Here is a 21,945-nt window from a genome sequence, read left to right on the forward strand (position 1 = left end):
GAGATATTGATTCTATTCCTTTGCATCCTTATTTTCTTTTATTCGACTGATGATATTAAAACACTTATACAGCAATTTTGTAACTTTTGTCCAAAACTTTTATCCAGAAAAGTAAAATACAGTTCTGCAATTTTAGATATATTGCAACCTAAATTGTAGGTAAGACTAAGAAAAATTTCTCCCCCACTTAGTTCATAGTGATGTTGATAGGACCTAATAGGTGTTGCTACTGCTTATACTACAAATGCTGAGAAAGTCAAGCTCTTTTTTTCTCCAACTTGCTGCTATTTCAGTTTTCACTTCACAAAATTCCTCTGGAACATGTATCTTTGTGGAAATTTCCAAAAGTTCATGAACATATAGTAAGAGATAACACATTTTCCATAAACATTTTTTGGCACTGACACTGATTCAGATAAGACTTTCCGGAGTTCAAATTTTACCACACCTTTACTGGATGTATTATTCAAGGCAAGTGAACTTTTTGTTGCCTATGGTTACAAACAGCTGTTCTTTCATCCCCAGTTACAAATCTATTCACACATTCCTCTAATTAAATACAGCTACTGATGAGCATATAATCCAATTAACTGGCTCTGAATGCTTCTTCATTCAAAATGAATAGTGCTAAATAAAGAACAAAATATGCACCTTGCAAAGTGTCATACTGCCTCAGATTTCTTCCTTTGGATTCTTCTTATGTCATTGCATTGCTGCATGTAGACCACCTCGCTAATGAGGGATGCTGACAGGGTGACAGAGCTAGTCCTGGGGGGCTTCACAGAAAAGGCAGTCAGGGTCCTGGTCGGCTGGAGATTCCATCTGAATGGTAAGGGAGTGCACAGAAAAGCTTTGGCTGAGCGCTTTAGCAATCTCTCTCCGAACAACCTGGTCGTCCCAGTTGGCTGCTGTTGAGAAAGAACCACAGTGAGATTAGCACTGCTTGCACACACACTACTAGGCCTCCAGCTTCAAATGCTCTGCTTCTGACATGGTGGGGTGCGGCCTGGGCACAGCACTGAGAGGAAGCCACATCCACACTGATCAGCAACCACATTCTCACAAACACAGCAGGGAGAAATTCTGAGCTAACAAAGTACCCCTTCAACCACTGGGAGAAACATCCTGCCCACAGTTGACCATGGAGTCCGGCACATCAGAAAGATGAATGTGGGAGAGAAGACAAGCCCTGCAAAGAGCCAAGTTGGACCATTGTTCCTTACATAGCCAGGTTTGTCAGCCCCTAGATGTCTCTACATGGGCATCTTCTATTCAGTTTGAATCTATATCCAGACCAGTGGCAGGAGCCAGAAGGATTTCAGGCTCTCTTCGGACCTTTCTTGGAGCAGTGTTCCTCACTACCATCTTTTTTTCTTGCCCCAAGCTGTATCAAGAGGCTGTAAGTTCCCCTCCAAAGTAACCTCAGTGTTTACTGTATTCTTCCCTTTATTGTGAAATATTGATGCTACAAATGCTATAAAGTCACTGAAGCCAGATCCAAGTCCTTGGAGAAGAGTATGTCTAAAAGGCCCAGACCAGAAATGACTCCTGCTGCTGTTCCTATCCCCTGCTTGTAAGAACTGTCTTAAGTTACTCTGTAGCAACCTAATATACTCTTGACCAGAGCTCTTTCCAGTGCAACAAAAGACTTGCCACTGCCTATACTCCCAACCCCAGCATTTGTTAGGAAAAAAATCATCTACTTGAAAAGCAGTTTCCAGTAGAAAACCAACATGCAAAGACTTCCTCGCATGGCTACAGAATTTCTAATCATCCACCATGGAACCTAACTTTAAGCATGGAGCCTGTCAAAGCATCGAACACACAGGAAATACTCAGCTAAAATTTATTGCTGAATTTTATTACTTGATCATCAAATAAAACAGAGGAAGTCAAATTTCCAGAATCCTAGGTCTTGAGCTTGGGGAGACATTGTAGTCCTTTGTTCTGTCTCTTCCCTCCACGCTGCAGTCAGCCACAAGGTTGTCATTAGAATCGTTGTTATGACAACACCAATAGGGTTGGTTTTCAAAGACCCTCAGCACTACAAAACATTCTACAGCTGTTTGCTAGGCAATAGACACTAAGGGCAGTTATAAAAAAAAAAAATGAGGAAGTTACTGCACAGGACAGCAATTACATTTTGTCTAGAGTATTAACAAAAATCACTGACCTGTGGCAACATGAGCTGAGAGAATCACTTGGTTCATTGTTAGAGACCAGACATGCAGGCTGTGTACAGACACAACCCCATCAACTGCCATGATGAGTTCTTTGACTCCAACGTAATCCAGGCCCTTTGGTACACCTAACACAAGGGAAGAGTGGGAAAACAGTTATTTCACTAAACACAGCTCTCTGAGATGGTTGAGTGGGCTGTAAAGGTCTCACTATGACACCAATTTGCCCTCTTCTTTGCTGGTTTACTTCAAGTGTTTACAAACCAAAATCACCAATTTCAAAGTTCAAACTATCAAATTTCACAGACAGTATTTTGCAGAATTTAACATGCAATAGCCAACAAGTAATCATCCTTAGATATCATGCTGCATTATTAATTGTGCTTTTCCTAATTCTGTTTGTGTGCAAACTGAAAAGCAAAATGAAGTAATATAATTTAATATCAAATTATACTGAAGTAGCATTCTTACTAAGGCTATCCTGAAATTACCCATTTGATAGAACATTCCCTGATCCTGAACACATTTGAGTAAAACAAGGTGATAAGAACACTGTGCAGATCAGAGTTCTCTGAGGAGCAAACTAGAGAATCTCTGCTCCTCATTAACTACAGAGCTTTACAAATGTCAGTTATCCTATGGGTCACTTAATGAGCTGTGTGAATAAAGGATTCCAGCATTGTAATGCCATCTTATTACTCGGCTTATAAATTTCCCATTATTTTAGCTACATTAGCATTCAATGTCTGGGTCACAGAATGTAACTGCTGTTCTTGCTCCTAGAGACACTGTAAAGGTGCACTGGAAGGGGAAAGCCTGGCAGGCAATCAGCTATTTTTTTAATGTCAAGGAAACTGGGTATCTCTAGCTTGGAAAGCAGAAGGTTAAGGGAATTGTGATCACTCTTCTCAAGTGTTGCAAAGATTGTCACATGGATGATGACAGCACATGAAACTGCATGACATTTGCTCTGGCTTGCTCCAGAGAGATGAACAGAGCTGTTGTTAGTTGGAACAGTAAAGCAGACATTTGTTCAACACAAGAATTAAAATCAACTCAACCAGCATAACAGTGCTATACCTTTTGGTTGAAATACAAATTCCTTTCAGCAAGAAGATCTGTAAAGTTCATGTCTAACTCTTTAGCCTCTACTAGAACACAAACTCCCAGCCATTTATTAATAATAAATACACTGCAGCCCCACTTGACACTTCCTAACAGAGATCCCAGACTTTTGGTGGAGTTTTCGACCTTGGATGCACAATAATATTATCAGTATTTTTAAGAAGTCCTGAGGACTAGGTTACCCCCGCCCACAACATCATTTCAATCAGACTCTCTGGAGATCAGACCCAGCATGGGTAATTCTAACATACAGCCAAAAATGAGAGTCCTTATACTAACCTTTATGAGCCACCAGGATGTTCTGCCTTGCAGCGCGTCTTGAGCCTGACTTCATGGTCAGCACTGGACAATTAAATCAGAATCCCTGGGCATGAAGGTGGAGGGAGGCCTAAATATGAAGTGCTTGTTCATTTGTTTTCACTTGTGATTTTCTGAGACCGACACTTCATAATTGTATGATTGTGTTTATGACATCCAATGTCATAATGTTGACAATTGTCATTTCTTTGCATGAGAAACCTTTGAACTCCTGTTATTATTTTGAGCTATATTGTGAATTATCTTGAACTGTAGCCATGCTACTGTGCTATTGTACACTAGAACATATTTGTCCTGTGGCATGCATTTTGGTGTTCATTGTGCAGCCTCTCTGTAGCCTCCCCACCGCTACTCTTTCCAGCCTCCAGTCATCAGGATATTATTTACTGCTTTCAGATAAATTGCTTTTAGCTCCTGTATCAGTGGAAATAGACAGCATTTTTCCATCTGTTCCTAGTTCATTTTACTCAACATAATGTCCTGCATTGCATCCATATTGTTACAACTGATACGATGACATCCTTTTTGATGACTGAATAATGCTCTATTGTGTGTAACTGTTTCATAGCTACTTCTCAGATGATTATAATGAGAAGCTGGTGCAGGGAGCTTAAACATATCCAAGTGATAAAATGAGCAAGCATTCATTTTCAGGATTTAAGTGGTTTGCTCAAATGAGATGTCATTTCTGGGGCAACTTCTACTGATTCTCTATGGTATGAGGCTGGCTAAACCCCATCTCATATTGATTGATGACAACACCAAACAGATCATCAATATTTTCTTTGTCTCTGTGGTAAGTGAAAGGTTCTGGGTACTAGAGAAGATCCGAGAATGTTTCTTTTTCTTTTTCTCAGATTAACCTTCTGTGTATGAGGTTATGTGTGACATTAGTATATTGCAATAACCATTACTGACAACCTATTGCATTTAAGGCATATGTTTAGTGCTTTATTTTTTGTAAGATTTATTAATTTCAAAAGCAGAGCTTAAGAGTTAGAGAGAGAATGCTATTCCACCTGCTGACTCATTCCCCTAAATGACAACAACAGCTGGATCTGGGTCAGGCCAAGCCAGAATCCAGGTACCCCAACAGGTATACAATGTGGGCGGAAGATATTTTGTGAATTTCACAGGCATTTTAGAGCTGCATCAGAAGTGGAGCAGCCAGATCTTGAACCAGGTCTCATGGAATGCCAGCATCATAGGTGATGTCCTGACCTTTATCACAACACCAGCCCCATAACCACTCTTTTAATAAAGTCTCATTAATGATCCTAAGGACCTTACCAGATAGTTATCAAAATTACCATTAATGAGAGAAATTTGGGGGTCAGAGAGAATTAAGCAATACTTCTAAGTTCACACAGAGAAGTAACACTCCAAGTGTTGTCAAGTGTCATGCAATATATTGTCATGTTATATATTGTCATGGAATAGTCATCAAAAAAGCCAACTACTAGATCTTTTTGCCTAGTGATTGATATAGTTAATACCCACTCTGAACCATCTACACTCAGTATTGACTCCAGTTCTTGTCTCTAGTTTCCTGTCAGTGAAGACTCCGGAACGTAGGGATGATGACACAAGTAATTGTGTTCCTCCATTCCTGTAGGAGATCTAGATTATGTTCCCAGCTCTTGGCTTAGCTGTGGTCCAGTCTCAGCCAGCTTGCATAGAGGAGTGAATCAGTGGATGTGTGCTCACTCTTTCCCTCTCTTTCTGGTTCTCAAAGATATATTTAAAAATTTTCTGTTAGGCTTGATGTGTGTCAACTCTGTCATTCCCCAGGACTCTTGAAGTCATGATCCCACCTCCCCTTTCCTCTTGTCTCCTTCATTTGCTTGCTCACATAGAGAACACAAGTGCATGGTAAACTACTTCCTGTAAAATGTAATATCGCCCCTCTGCTTATCTTAATGCAATATCATGTCCCAGTAATATCTATTACTGAGAAGTCTGTAGAAATATTAAAAACATCCACAAAAGTACCTAGATTAGTATTTAGGAAAAGACAACTTCTGAGGCTAGTAATTAAGAAATGCTCAATGCTTCTTCCAATTAAAGAATCACATATGAAATTAACAATATATAAAATTTCATTTATCATATTAGAAAACAATCATCAATTTATATACCCAGTGATGAGAAGGGTGTCAGAAAAGGGAAAAATTATTGTAGGCAGAAATGGCAAAGCTCTGGAACTGGCATGGTGGTGTTACAGGCTAAGACTGCATCTCTGGCGTCCCATATGGGTAACAGTTCCTGTCCTGACTACTCCACCTCCCAGCTTATGATCTGGAAAAGCAACAGAGGATAGTTCAAGTCCTGCACCTATTTGGGAGACCCAGAAGAAGTTCCTGTCTCCTGGCTTCAGATAGGCTCAGCTCTGGTCACTGCAGCCATTTGAGAAGTGGACCAGCAGATAGAAGACTTCTCTTTATATCTCCCTTTTTCTCTCTGTAAAATACGCAATTCAAATAAAAATAAACAATACAGTCCAAAAAATGGCAAAGCTATATGACTTACTGGAATAATTTCATGAGCATACAAGTGTTTTAAAATATATGTATAAGAGCAGTAATTATAACATTCTTTGTAGTGTCCTTGCACTATAAGCAAATATATGCATATGATGGAGTGACCGCAACTGAGAACGAATGAGGGATATCTATGTAGACAATAATATAAATTATTTTCAAGAGGAAATGCAAAAATAACTACATGTAATGCCTTAAGAAAAGGACACATAAGTGCACAATATATAGCATGTATACATATACATAATCACATGCATGTAAATGTATGTTTTGGGGAGGATATCAAATGGCATGGTAAATTCAAAGATAAAAAATACATGGAGACTTTTTCTCACTTTATACTTTAACATTTCACTGTATTGCCAAGTACAAATATTATTTTATAACGGCCTAATTTGAGAAACTAATTTGAAAACGATTTCCCAGAAGTTACCTGTCGGTTTTAATAATTATGTAAGATAGCTCAATCTCTGCACTTTCCCTTAAATTAAGAATCCTAATCACCATGGGACAGGCACATGAAGACAGAAAAATTAGAATACCGGCATTTCATTGTACACCAACTTGTCTTTTACCTGTCTTTGAATTAAATAACTTTGATGTTGGCAATAGCAGCCGTAGCCCCGTACTGGGCACACAGGGCAGAAAAAAGATGCAAATGACTTCACAAACCAAGCAGTCTCACATTCCAACCCAGTGACATCTGTTAATCTTTCCATTGTTACCAGCATTAATCATGGCACTCACCAAAAGCAAAAGCCTTCCATGCACCCTCAGCAGTGATGACTGGAAAACCACTAATTGTCACTAAAGGTGACTGACCAGGCTCTGTGAATGTGTACTCTGACATGTTTAAGGCAAAAGGAAGCACTGAAGGGATGTCTGGGTATTTTCAATTATCTATGTATTTGGTATGATGCAAATCCCTAGCATATCATATAGGAATCCTTTATCTAGTGGGGTCCCAGGATCAGCAACAAAACTTGATCTCTAATGAGAAGCTATTCCCCCATCCTTCTTCCTGCAAGACCTGCTGACTCAAGAACTGTGGGAGCAGATTCAGCCATCTGTCTTTATATAAGCCTTCCATGTGATTTTGATGCCACTAGTTTGAGAACAGTTGGCTTACTCTAACAAGGGTTTTAGCAAGTCTCCCATAATGCCCACTTTCTTCACTGTAAATGAGCACTAGAACAATGATAAATGGCAGAGTAAATGCAATCCTGTATTTTATGTCTAATATGCCTTAATATGGGTTGAAGGCCCTAGTGCTAACTTCCATGATGCTTGAATATATGAAACCACTTAAAATGAAGTAGAAAATCCCGCATCTCTCCTCTAGTGACATTAGTGACTTGTTACAGCTAAAATGCAGATATAAAATTATCCGCAGCCCATGTGCATGAGGTGACTGAAGCATAAAAACATGAATTTTGTGTTTAGAATTGGATCCCCTCCGTAAGATATTTTAGCTTGCATGTATGCACATATTCCAAAATGTAAAGAATTCTGAAATCCAAAGCACATGTGTTCGCAAAAAATTTGGATAAGGGATACTCAATCTGAATAACAAGGTAATATTACTTAAGTCTGTAGTTCTCTCATTCGAAGTATCATTCTTGATGGTAGTAAAGATGGATTTGTTCCAACTGAGGCTACATTATTGGATCCTTCTGAGGTCCTCAGTGTCCAACCCTGGCCAGCAGTATAACCACAGCTTGTGATCAAGAATCAGGACTTTAGGGCCAGTGTTGTAGCCTAGTGAGTAAAGCCACCACCTGCAATGCCAGCATCCCATATGGGTACCAGTTCATGACCCAGCTGCTCCAGTTCTGATCCAGCTCCCTGTTATTGAGCTGGGAATAGCAGCAGATGATGACCCAAGTGCCTAGGTTCCTATTACCCACAGGGGAGACCTGGAAGAAGCTCCTGGCTTCTAGCTTTGGCCTGGCCTTTGCTGCCATGTAGGACATGAAACAGTGAATGAGAGTTCTTTCTCTTCCAATCGTGTGAGTGTGTGTGTGTGTGAGTGTGTGTGTGTGTGTGTGTGTGTATAACTACAACTTTCAAATAAGCAAATATTTAAACAAACAATCAGGATTTTCTCAGTGTGGAAATAACTTCAGTACAGGGTCATCTTCACAAATGAGTTCCGTGTATCCTATTTTCTAAACAGCCTGGGGAGAGATCATATTTACTGAGTGCTCCAGAAGCTTTCCCACCTAATACTCCCCCAAACACTACAGGGTAGATAATGTCCTGCCACTTCAGAGTTGAGCAAACTGAAATTCAGAGGCCTGAAGGGCATTGTCTAAAATCCCACCACCTGAACTTACAAAACTAGAATCTGAATTGAAGTTTCAGTGACTGATGAGGTCTATTACATGTTAAATTTTCAACTGTACAATGCATGTCTGTAAGCCACACTTTTCAAAATGGATGTAATCTGGAGAGGGCAGAAACCAACAGTTCTCCAGCCATGCTATGCCAGAACAGAAGAAAATCACAAGAGTGGAGAAAGAGCAAGGGGAGCTGCCTGGGCCAGTGGTCTTTAGGCATTCCACAAGCCTTGGAGACTCATCAGGGCTAGATCCTTGCTGGGAAGAAGGACATTAGTTGGCCTGAGATCCTCCCCCGCCTCAAGTAAGAGAATGCCAGCAAACATCACTCCCTCTCTGAAAACTCAATGTCCACCAGTCTATACTGCAGACCTGTTAAAATCCCCACAAAAGGGGTCTGCACTTCTTCCTTGTAGCACTTGCAACTTTTCTGTTTCTGTGTCATTATTTCAATAATCTTCTCCCTCTCACTGAAGTATTAGCCCCATGAGGACAGAGTTATTCTTTGTTTTGCTCATCTCTGAAATTCTAGCTTCCAGCACACTATCTAGCCCAGAGATGGAGCTGGGTTCGCTTTTCGCTTATTAAGTGGTCACCCTAGTGTTGTTTTATTGTAAGACCCAATTAAGCTAAAATATTCAGTCATAATGCTGCTTGCAGGGTAGGTTCACAGTTTTCCTAAATGTATTTAGAATAAACTTATGTTTTACATACTATACAATATATCCCTCCTTGTCTCTGTGTTTGTATTTGTGATTTTTGCACTGTGGAGTTTTATTGAACAGCTGCTAGGGGTACAAACAGAAGCCAGCTCTTTTTGATTAACTCCCATATGAATAAAATCAAATACTTGTTTCACAAAAATTCCTTATGAGTTTAAATTTCCCCCTACAACACAAACTTAGAGTAAGTATGTGTTGCAGTCATTCCTTCTTGTGACCACATGGGAGAGAAAATATTGATCCAGGAGAAAGATAACATCTCTCCTACCTTCCATGAGTAAGATGGAGAAGTCCTTTAAAATTGTAATGGTGCTGGCCAAAACCAGGATGGAAAAGATAAATGTGCAGATTGGATCAGCTATTTTGTAGTCTGGCTGGAAAACACAGAAACTTTAGTTAATTCATGCTGTCCTTCCAGGAAGTCTGATTAAAAAAGAAAATCTCCCTCTTTCCTTCCTTCTCTATCACCCATCCACTGCCCTGACACCTGACCCACAGGTACAATTTCTTGCTGAAGCCTCAATCTTTTTCAGATTCAAATGACCATGGAGATGTGAGGCTACAGGGAACATCACCCTCATAATTTCATAACAAAAAGGAGGGAGGGGAAAGAGAAGGAGATGAGGGAGGGAGAAAGGAAGGAAGCCCTGTGCCTGCAAAAATGTAAAATGGAATATAAGAATTTTTTTAGAGTCACAGGAAAGCTCATGAATTTACCACCATGACAGGTAATTGCAAACATCTCACCTTAAAATAAATAATAAGCGCACTAATTAGCACACTGATGCTCTGAAACAGATCTCCAAGGGCATGCACAAAAGCTGCTCTGACACTGGCTGTTGCTTGCTCTTCGCTGTGGTTGTGGCCAAGTCCTCTCTGGTGCAAAACCGTAGTTAAACTAAAAGGAGAAAACAATGTGGTTGGCACATACAGGCTTAAACCTTAGAAACCCAGGCAGTGTAATAGAAGAGGAAGGACAGCAGTGTGCATTAACCAAAATTATGCATCCCTGAACTATGGATGCTTTAAACTGTACTACTTTGAACTAATGTTTCAGCACAAGCATATAACAGAGTTCTAAATTTTTCACACAAGACTTACTTCGGATAGATAAGGTTTTTCCTTATCTATCTAACACTACTCTATTTCACATTAAACTGGAAAGGTTCACTTTTTAGTTGAAAATCAAGCATTTTACAATGAAGAGGGGAAAATCTCATTTATTGAGAGTCTGCTAAAAGTCAGGCCCTAAGCTAGGCTTGAAGTTGAACTTGAGCGGAAACTTAATTACCTATGGTCTCAAACACAGAAAGCAATAGAAAATGACTCAAACAAAATTAGGAGAATGGATTTCAGCAAGGTTGATATTTCCTTCATCTATTTTACCTAATCTTGCTCATTTCCTCGAGAACCTGAAATGTGAATAATTCTCTAAATGCCAGTACAGTGCCTATGTATATACAACTACTTATTTAGAGACAGAATTTTATTTAAGGTGTTACAACAATGCATATGTAAATGTACATGCACACACACATGTGTGTGCGTGCACAGCTATTGTAAAGTTCAGCATCTGCTGTCCAGGCCAAAGTGATAAGTAACAGGTGCTATAAATCAAGTGTTTGGTACTATTTACCTACAAACTCAAGAATTAGTAGACCAAAGGTAAAATAAGTACCTTTTTATTGACTGCCAACAAGAAACATTTTCCTAAAGTGCCTTCTAAAATTTTGAGGGGAAAGGTAAAAAATTCATTGTTCAGTGCCAGGTATCCAAGTCTATTTACAGGTAAAGTGTCAAATCTCAGACCACCATCATGAAGCAGAAGCCAGGTGAACCTCCCAATTTCAGCATTATACAATAGACTGCTTTCAGACTATCAGTGTCTGTATAGGAATTCACCATAAAGTAAGAGTTATCATGTAAGCCTCTTTAGACATCCCAATATGACTGGCATTTAATAGACTCTTCTGTATCTACTAGTGTTCTTATCATATTCCCATGCATTCTTTTGGTTTATTTTAAAAGAGAAAAGCTACTTAAGAATTCAGGCCAGGTGCTGAGAAATGTTCAGTTTGTAAAAGTGAGTGCAAACAAATGTAGTCCCTTCCCAATACAGCTTTAAGTAAAATAAAGACAGCAGAGATTAAACACACAGAGAGAACAAAAATGGAAAATTCTAATCCCAAAATGGTTGCCTAGAACTCGTGTTATGGGAAACAAACAGAAGAATGTGATTTAGAGAGACATAGCAACTGAGCAGAATTCAAATGATTACAGGTTAAATAGGCTAATAGTAGAGGAAATGTTTCAAGTTAAGAAAGTATGAAATACTTGTCCAAGTATGAAAATAATCTGATGTTAAGATATCTATTTTGAAAATCAAATTCCATCATTAGAATCCCAGGGTGTTGTGGTCTTTAGCTGGGTATTTTTTTCCTTTGGGTAGCATAACATAACCTCTGTATGACTCTTGAAAAGTTAATACCTCTTCCGTGAGCGCATGGTGTACTCGTTGTGTGGAGAGGTTATTGAGTCACAGTTGACAGGTCATGTAGTCTGAAGTATTTGTTTCCTAACACTAATAGATTTGCATTGATCAACCTGCACTTTTCATTCCAATGCCAATGTGAAATATTTTTTCAAGTTAACTAGTTGAAGATAGAAATCTAGTTAGCAACAGAAGATTAAGCACCATTCTTCTAATAGCTCAGGCTTTGCGAGCAATAATTCACAAACTGAGAGGCAGGGGACAAACCATCAAAAGGAAAGGCTTTTTAAATGACCTGAGGGAGTCTCTTCAAAGAACTTACGCTCAGCTTTTGCTTCAAATCCAGAGCTTCCCTAATGCCCTCTCTTACTAACCACTATTTGAAACACCGGGTTCCAATCATCGCCTTCTTTGCTTTCTTGTAAAAATCTACCTTCTATTATGAATCAAGTTATACTGCTACATACATGGACAGGGCCCAGACATGTTAAGATAATGGCTGCATCCTATATTAGTACTGATTCCTGCAGCCACTTCTCTTCCCATCTAGCTCCCTGCTAATATCCTTGGGAAGATGTGGACGGCTCAAGCACTTAGTCTCTTGCCTGCCACAGGGGAGACCTAAGAGAGGTTCTAGGCTCCTGGCTTTGGCCAAACCCTGCCCTAACCATTTTGAACCACTGGTTGGTTCCTCATCTTAAATGCTGGGAACCAGAAGTGTTTCAAAATTTGCATTTTTCAGATTTTAGAATATTTAAATAGCATCATGTTGGTGCTCAAAAATTATGAATGTTAAGATGCTTGGAATTTTCCAAATAAGGACACTTAATCCACATTTGAGATGTCTGCTGCAGCAAACTTTCAACGCCTTCGTAGCTGAAAATTTAACAAATTTGCTCTCTTAGTTCTAGAAGTCAGAAGTTTAAAGTGGGTTTATAGGACTAAATTCTTCCTGTAAAGACTAGGGGTGGGAGGAGGCTTATTCTTATGTTTTTTGTTTTTTCCTTTTCCAGCTTTGCAAGAACACTTACACTGAGTGGCTCCTGTGGTGCAGTCCTTTCATCTCGGACTTCCTGCCTTCCTCTTTGCTGGACATTTCCATTACATGAGCCCAGATAATCCTCCTGGCCTAACATCTTTAATCATATATGCAAAAACCCTTTGCCACATAATTTTAACATGTTCAAACATTCTGAAAATAAGAATGTGGACATTTTTGCAGGGATAGATTCTAGAGTGTTAAATGTTTGCCTAGAATCAGCCCATCAATTGAAAAAGAGAAAATTAACCCAAATGAATTGAAGTCTTGGCCTAAAAATAAAAATCATTAGCAGCAGTCAAGTAGATTTTGGAAAAAGCAGAGCTAACATGGCAAATCACATGCAATGGCCTCCTATGAAAACAATTTATACTGCTTGGAAAAGAGAATGGACCACCATCAGATGAAAGATAAATGAGAATCTAAATAACACAGCTTAAGAAATTTGAAATTTTGGGCCTAATGTGGTAGCCTAGTGGCTAAAGTCCTTGCCTTGCACACCACGAGATCCAATATGAGCACCAGTTCTAATCCCATCTAACTCCCTGGTTGTGGCCTGGGAAAGCAGTCAAGGATGGTCCAAAGCTTTGGGATCATGCATCCACGTGGGAGACCCAGAAGAGGCTCCTGGCTCCCGGCTTCAGATCAGCTCAGCTCTGGCCGTTGCAGCCACTTGGAGTGAATCAATGAACGGAAGATCTCCCTCTCTGTCTCCTCTCCTATCTCCCCTCCTCTCTGCATATTTGACTTTCCAATAAAAACAAATCTTTTTAAAATTTTTAAACTTTTGAATTTTCATGTAGTCACAATGATTAAAACAGAAATTACTCAATACTTACATGAATCAAAATATCACACTGAACTTCATTAATGTATATAAAAAATAAATATTGTATGCTGGTCACAACTTAGCTTTTCTTAAACTTAGCTTTTCTTACCATTTTATGAGGAGTCTGCAAAACATAAACTCAAAGGTGAAGGCAAACGGAAGTAAACACGCTGTAAGGTGCTTTCTGGATCCATTTTCCAGAAGCTTCTCATAATCTTCACCCAGCAGATACGGAGCAAGTGTAAGTCACATTATCTGGAACTGTCAGCTAGCAGAAGAGAGCAGAATGGCTAGGAGTTCTACTCTGCTTCTCTAGACGTGGATTCAAATTCTGACTCTGTATTGTCTGACTGGCCGAGTATTTAATCTGACCAAACTTCTGTCCCCCTTACATTGCTGGTTAGGGCACATTGCAAGCATTAAGCTGGACTGTTAATAATAACACTGGGAGCTTTCAAAAACGATAGCTAAGTCACTATGAAAAGCATCCCTTAAATCAGCTTGATTTTCAGTTGTAGCACCATTCTCGAGATCACTGTCAAGTCTCTAGCATTTAAAGAAAGAACACTTTGTCCAGAAAGGGTTAAGGTTATAAGCCTTATGGAGACAGTGTGCGGGTGACTTACATAACATTGGCCACCACTGCACAGGTGGAAACGATGATCATCACAGTCCCCTGGATCTGGTAGTCGGGATGCAGCAAGCGTTGACAAGCCAGGTACACCAGCACTCCAGTCACCACCCAGATACACAGAATGGACAGCAGCGCTCCAAGGATCTCTGAATTTTCAAACAGAAGACACACACACACACTCAGTATAACTCATAGGTTGCCCACTCCACCCATGAGGTCCATAAGATCTGTGCCTCACTCCCTTATTACAAGAAAGGAAAGCAGAAGCCTCAGGCAAGCTCACTGTGTGATTTGTGAAGTGAAGGTATGGACAGATGTAAAAGTAGGATGGGACACTTGAAGGCTACATTCACAAAATGCCAGCATCTGACTTCACTATTTCCAGATTCTTTGGAAATTTCCAGCAAATTTTCAGAATGCATTAATTGCTACCTGCCCTTACAGTTTTCCATTAGGATTTTAACTTGGTGCTAAAATGAGTGAAATTTATTTGCAGATGAAATAATGAGACACAACAATGAAAGTATGTTAAGAAACTCTTCATATTGCTATAAACCATTTATGACTTGCTAGGACCAGCACCTTCGGGATGAAACAGTACAAAGGGCAGGCTTCAGAGGGCACTTGAAAATGAGTTTCATTTGCCAACCCAACATATTGTAAGCATAGAAGTGAACTCAGCTTTTAATGCCAGTTTGTAAGAGCAAGAAAAAGGAAAGCAGCATCAGAATTAAGGCATTTACATTAACATTTGAAGATAATTTAGTGCTTAATGTACCCACTATGGGAACTATGGTTTGCTCACTTAGAAATTCTTTATCATTCACCAAGATCTTTCATGCAACCTTGCAAGAAATTCCAAACAAGAGATCTCAATTCCTTTGAAAGTAGAGAAATGTCTTGTTACCTACTGTGTAGCTGTTTTTCATTTTTCAGTTATTTATGTATGCCTCTCTGATTTCTGTTATAACCACCTGCCAACTTTATCCCCATTGGCCACTTAATATTTCATTCAAATATTTTTATGTTTAGCTTTTTGCTAAATTAAGTTATCCATGGGATTGTATATTAAATATATATATGTGTGTGTGTGTGTGTGTGCTGCTTCTAATTATTGAACATGTGTAATTATTGTTTGTGTGCCATTTATACTTATCTGGGTAACAACCTGTGGTACATTTCTCACACTATTTCAACTGCTTGTGTAAAAGTGCAAGTGTGAACCTGCTTGAATCGCCTTCCAGTGGCTGGTGGCTAGCAAGGTGTCTTGAGACAGTAACAATCTGTGGCCTGACTGCCCTTATCTGTGCAGTAGCCATAATAAGGGTATGATATGTAGCAGGTTGATGTATGTTATAATTAAACTGCATCCCACTTAAATTCACTTATTGAATTACTAAACATCAGTACCTCAGATTGTGACCTTTTCTGGAATAGGTCATTACAGCTGTAACAAAGATTAAATCATATGGGAGTAAGATAAGCTCAGAATCCACTCTGCCTGCGATATATGTTTAAAGGGGCAATGTTGATACAGGTGTGTTCACATGGGCAGGACCATGTAAAGACGAAAGCAGAGGCCTATAAGCCGAGGGCCAATAGGACTTTCTGGCAAACGACCAGGTGCCAGGGGAGAGGCAGGAACAGGTTTTTCATGCTCAGAGCTCAGAAGAAAGCAACTTGCCTGCCACTTCTGTGTCCCAGAACTGTGAGATTAAAAAAATGTCTGCTATTCCAGTTGCCTAGAATGAACTACTTTACTGAGGCAGGCCTAAGAAACCACTGAAACAAGCAGCAATCAGTTTTTGCTACTTTCTTGAAGTAGTTAAAACTTGCCTTTGCAAAACTCATAGAGGACCAGGACCAAGCATTTCTGGTTAGCTAGAAACAGACTGGCTTTATATATGATAAGTAGTGGGTGTCCTGCCTATGAGGCTGCGAATTAGGACACATGAGTATCCCTAACGCTAGGCCTGTGCTTAGAGAGGTATAGTGAGACAAGAGAGCTGAGAAGATAAAGCTGAAATACGAAGTGCAAGATCTATATATGAAATAAAATGGAATTAAAAATCAAAAAGTAATTAGCAAAAAAAAAATGGAACTATGGAGAAGTGCTGCCCTGAACTGTATAAAACCGTGAGGCTAGCAAAGCCCTCAGGTAGGTGGACAAAGCTGTGATGGGTAGCATTTACCTGTCTGGAGAGGGACTGTTTAGTATGTTAGAAACCTTTTGAAATTTAATTGAACTAAGATTAAAAATCTGTTTCATCAGTACCACTTGCCACACTTAATGTACTCAATAGCCATACTACAGAACATGTCCCCTGTAACACAGAGTTCCATTACACAGGTCTGGGCTTCCAGAATATCAGTGCTCAGGAATTCCTTCAGCCGAAGTGGCAAAGTGTAAGTCAAATTCGTTCACCCTACCCTTCATTGACCAACTAACCTTGATGACTGGAATTGGAAAGGGAAATGTTCTACAGATAAGTGATGAGTGGTCAGCCAAAGAAACACGTTTTGCAAGCATAGCTCCATTCAGGGACTTGCAAAAGCAGAACCAGATCCCATTGTCACAACCTCTTTATTGCCTCACCTCTCTCTCAGAAGAGTAAGAAAAAGTAATTCAAAATTCCTATAATGATAAATTGTTCAGCATGAAATTAGAACTTGCTTACATTCTCAACTTGAAAGCCCACAGTCCACACTTGTCATTCTATAAGACCTGATTGTGTCCAGCAATATATTCTAGTGAAGGCTGGCCGTGTAGACCGTCCTTGCCATATGTGCAGTTCTCCTGTACATTGGACAGGGCTTGAATATTTCTGGTGAGCCAGAAACAGAGATTGCATTTATACAAGTGAAGTAGATGGGCTTCTTACCTATGAGACAAGCAGAGCTTGTCTGACCCTAAACCCATGGATAAAGAGGTATGATGAGACAGAAGCTGAGAAATGCCTCCAGCTGAAAAAAAAAATTCAAGTGCGGAAGAAAAGGAACTGCCATATGTGGATTTGATGAACTGTAAGCAAATATTTTAAATGAGTCAAACTAAGGATTTCCCAAACACTAAGCCCTTATCCTACCCTGGGTGACTTCCTAGACGGCAGCTAGCATTTAATCAATGAAACAATCAGCTCCAACAAAGGATAAAAGGTAAAATTTCCTTCTCTATCTTCCTCCTTCATCATTTTTGTTGTTGGCTCAATGAACAGGCTATGAATGAACGAATGAATGGCTGAACACTGCATGCAAACAGTAAAGCCCAGTTTCTGCTCCCAACATCCTGAGAACCTCCTCATTGTCACAGATCTCTAATGTTCTGTCTAACTGTGCAATGTGGTAGAAGCTTCACCTCTTCCCCTCTTCAAAGGACACAGAGTAATTTAATAAATAATGCCATGGCTCTGGCACATATGCTGTAGCTGAGATGCAAATGTTTCTATTGTGCCATACAAGAGGAGGGGCAACACTAACCTGGCTGTACTCTGAATACATACTGGTAACACGCATTCCCACATTCACATTTATTTGCTTCTAAACCCCAGAGATGAACTTCCAGGGGAGTTTAGTACAAGGCTTAGTTTGTACTTGACCTTTCTAACAAGGGAATGATTCAAAGCACTGCTTCTGCAGCAGTTTCATAAGTGAACCATACCTGCTCGGTGCCATCCAAATGTGAACCGCTTGGAAGGAGGTTTTGTTGACAACCACAGGGAGAAGAGGCTGAGCAAGAAACTGGCTAGGTCAATTAAGAGATGGGCAGCATCTGTGATGACAGCAAGGCTCCCAGCAATGTACCCACCTAGGATTTGAGAAGTATTATACTGGGTTAACACCTGAGAATGCAACTAGGTTCGTGTAGTTACTGTTGATTTTAAAAAAAAATCCCCAAATTCACAAAGGTTGAGAAATGTTTCTAAAAATATTTTATTTGAAAAGCAGAGTTACAGAGAAAGAGAATTTTTTCATCCACTGTTTCACTGCTTCATCCTGGTCTTATGTGTACACAAGGACCCAAGCACTTGAGCCATCTTCTCCTGGTTTCTAAGGTGCATTAGAAGTGGAGCAGCTAAGAATGAACCCAATGCTTATAGCAGACTCCTGTGTTGCAGACAATGGCTTAACCTGATATACCACACTGGTGACCCCAAGAAAAGGATTTAAATTAGCCTCATCCACCTCTTCCTCCCAACTTAACAGAAAACTGAGACCCAGAAAGTACATAGAATTTGAATATATAAGAATAAATTTCATGAGAGAGGCCATTCCTGTGAAAATGAAGGAACCCAAGCTGGAAACCGTGGAGCACATGTGGGGAACATTTCTATTAGGCTGAAGACCAGGGGTTCAAGAGGGTATGGCTGGAGGGATGCAAACCATATACAGTGAGCATCATAATACTGCTTGAAGCTCTAGACTTCTGTCTGCAGAGTAGGAGTCACATCATGAAAATGTCTTTATTTGACTTGTAAGCCACCATAATTTTTACCGCTTCCTGGTGCTTTAATTCATATTATCCGTTTGAGGTTGAGATCCTTACAAGAGTGAGGGAAAGAGAGAAGAGAAGTTACCCTTTCAATAAGTATCCTAAAGGCAACAGTAATCCAATGAAGTGCCAGAATACAACCCAAGTCATGTGAGTCCTGCCATGCTTTTTCTCCATTTAGTGCACTTCCTCTGTATTCCTCTAAATCACCATTGGAAACATTTTCTCTCCAACATAGAAGTGAAAGGGAAGCCTAGTCCTTTACTCCATGAACAGTTGACTGTTTGAGAAAAATAACCCTTATTGCTTTTACTGCATCTTCTCAGCAAAGAGCTTTTGCTGACTGATTATTCCTCGCAGCTGTTTATCGGCCTGTGTACTGCAAGGCAAAAGACCGTCCATCATCAGCGTCTCTATCAACAGCCTCACCTTGTCTTGCCTAATGATTAAAAAAAATTACATAGATGGCTCATAATTGCAATAATCCCCACAGACTGTTGGCTCTAGCTGTAGTTAATAACTAGTATGTCAAAGTTTAATGATCTGAAGTGAAGTAGTCTTCAAGCTTGTTACTGAATTGTCAGTGCAAAAATCAGAATGATTCATTAGCCAAAAAGCAACGTTTTGCTAACAAATCTGCTGTCCTTCCAATTATCCTCTAATGTTGCTCTGTCTGCCAAAGTTGGTCCTGATAATAAAGCTGTATTAACAATGCATTATTCTTGCCTGAAGAATGACTACATGTAGCTATGCAGCATGCATCAATGAATGATGGCATATGTAGACTAAGTCAAAATAGTGAAATTTTGTAGGATTTCTTCAATAGTCTGGGCTGAGTCAGAAGGCAACAGAAAAAGATACAACACATGCTTTGGGAGAAGCATGTTAATATGGAAGCCTGAGAACTGAGAATCATTTTCACAGTCATCAGAGATACTTAATAGGAACCATCAGAAACACTGGGAAATCATTGTCAAATCCTATACAGAAAATTGCTTTCAAGAGGTAGTTTGCAAGTGAACTTGGATTTGCCTTTAAATCGTGGGTTGTTATTGATACTTAATTCAATCATTCAGGCAGTATTTGTTGAGCCCTTGCTGTGCGTGGTACCAGGAACTGGATACATCAAGACACACGTATCACAATCCCTCTCTTCAGTAAACACTCATTGCAGTAAAGACATTTTAATGGACCAGGAATCACAGGGTTGTCCTTGCTGCATGCAGTAAAAACAAAGAAAACAAAACAAAAAACTCCTCACAAAAGAGAGGTCTAAGAATCAGCAAGAAAAAATTACATAAAATGGGGGATTTTTAAGAAGAGGTAAGAAAAGGGACATGAATGCCGATAAATGAAAGAACATGAAACCTTGTTGGAAAAGCAGAGGGTATACAAGGTTGGAGAGAGAATGGGAAAGATCAGGAAGGTGGATCGGGAATTCTTGCCTGGGATATAAAACATCAAGCCAAGAAATTTGAATGTTTTCCTGAGAGCAAAGGAAACTCATTTATAATTTAGTGTCAAAGTTGTGATTTACTCAGATCATATTTGAGAGATCTTCATCAGCATCAGAGAGGACTCCCCAGAGGATGTAGAGAACTTGGAGATTAGGATGCAACAGAAACAGCCAAAAAGGATTCTGATGATGAGCCAAGGCAGTAGTTGTTGCATTTCTGAACTATTTGACAAGGTATGTAGACTGGTGCCTGGAAACAGGTCCCACATAGGGTCTATAGAGGAGAGCCGTTGGATAGGACCTGAGCTTGATATTCATACTTGCTTCAGACTGAAGACAGTTGAGCTGAAGTCTCCATGGTGCTTTCCATGGAAATGGAGATTCACTGGTTAGACTGAAAGAAATAAATATTCAGCATAGTGCTTTAGTGTAGCTGGTTAAGCAGTCTCCTTCAATGCTGACATCCTATAGCAGATTGCTAATTTAAGTCCTGGCAACTCCACTTCTGATCTGTCTCCCTGCTAACATACCTGGAAAAGCAGTGGAAGATGGCCCAAATATTTGGGCCCCACCACCTATACAGGAGATCAGGATGGAGTTTCAGGCTCCTGGCTTTGGCCTGGTGCATCCCATCCTCTACCCTCTGCCTTGTCCCCATCATCTACCACTCTGCCTTTAAGATTTGAAAAGCAAAATCATCCAACAATATTAGCCTTGTGTCCAAATACTAAGTTATACCATTACATGCTATTAATACACATTCCTAGAATTCCTGCTTTATCTTATGAATAACATTATTACATATGTCAAAACTCATCAAATTATTTAACCAGTAGTTTTCCTAGTCATGTTTCGACATTTCCTTAAGTTTATATACTGATAGAACCTCAAAATTTATAAATGATCTGAGTCACTAAGATGCTTTGGTGATAGGTACCATTAGGAGGATCCCATTAGGCAGAAGTTAAGCTTCCTGGGTTCCTTAGTTCAGTTCCCAGCTGTGGTTCTGACTCATACTTCATGTTAATAGGAGAGAGTGATATGAGTAATAGCTCAGATAGTTGAGTCCCTACCATGCACCTGAGATACCTGCACTGAGTTCTTGACTTCCAATTTAGCCTGGCCCAGCCATGGCTGTTGCAGTCACTGGAGGAATGAATCGGTTGATGGCAATTCCTTCTGTGCCTCTGTTGTTCAAATAAATAATCAGGAAGATGTTTGATGAAGCAGTTAAGATACTGCTTGGGATGCCTGCATCTTATATCAGAGTGCCAAGGTTTGAGTCCTCCCTTAGTTGCAGATTCCAACTTGCTAATGTACAACCTGGGGAAACAGAAGGTGATGGCTCAAGTATTTGGATCCTTGCCACCTGTGTGGGAAACAAGCTTGAGTTGATGGCTCCTGGTTTCAGCCTGGCCCAGCCCTGGCTATTGTAAGCAGCTGGGAAATTGAACCAGTAGATAGAGGAATTTCTCTCTAGCTCACTCTTTCCCTTTCAAATAAATATAATTTTAAAAAAGAGATTACTTTTTGAAAGTAGTCATTCTTACTATTAGAAGTTAGGATTATGCTACCACTCACTGTATCTTTCTCTTAAAAAGAAATAATTTATTCACTTTGAGACACTTGCCATTTACCCAGCCTGTACCAAGCTCTGTGTTCCTGTTTACTGATGATCACTCACCACATCCACGATTAACCCTGTGTGGTCTGACTTCAGACCTTTCTCTTTCTTACTTCCTCTGTTCTTAGTTTAATCCAGTAACAGGCAAGCTTGAGCTTC

The 21,945-nt window shown here is 39.8% G+C and overlaps 1 protein-coding gene across 1 annotated transcript in view; it reads right to left on the reverse strand.

Annotated features, from left to right (window-relative positions):
* Window positions 1-518: 518 nt before the first annotated feature.
* The window catches only part of SLC30A8 (solute carrier family 30 member 8), a 35,242-nt gene continuing 13,815 nt past the window's right edge, over window positions 519-21,945 (reverse strand). Inside the window, exons 3-8 of the mRNA XM_004580693.2 lie at window positions 17,876-18,022; window positions 14,210-14,363; window positions 9,972-10,122; window positions 9,493-9,598; window positions 2,174-2,308; window positions 519-908 (exon numbers count right to left, since the gene is read on the reverse strand). Of these exons, the coding sequence (XP_004580750.2) occupies window positions 763-908; window positions 2,174-2,308; window positions 9,493-9,598; window positions 9,972-10,122; window positions 14,210-14,363; window positions 17,876-18,022 (839 nt within the window). The 3' untranslated portion in view covers window positions 519-762. The remainder of the gene's footprint in view (window positions 909-2,173; window positions 2,309-9,492; window positions 9,599-9,971; window positions 10,123-14,209; window positions 14,364-17,875; window positions 18,023-21,945) is intronic.

Source organism: Ochotona princeps, chromosome 9 (assembly GCF_030435755.1).
Source record: "Ochotona princeps isolate mOchPri1 chromosome 9, mOchPri1.hap1, whole genome shotgun sequence".
Lineage (NCBI taxonomy): Eukaryota > Metazoa > Chordata > Mammalia > Lagomorpha > Ochotonidae > Ochotona > Ochotona princeps.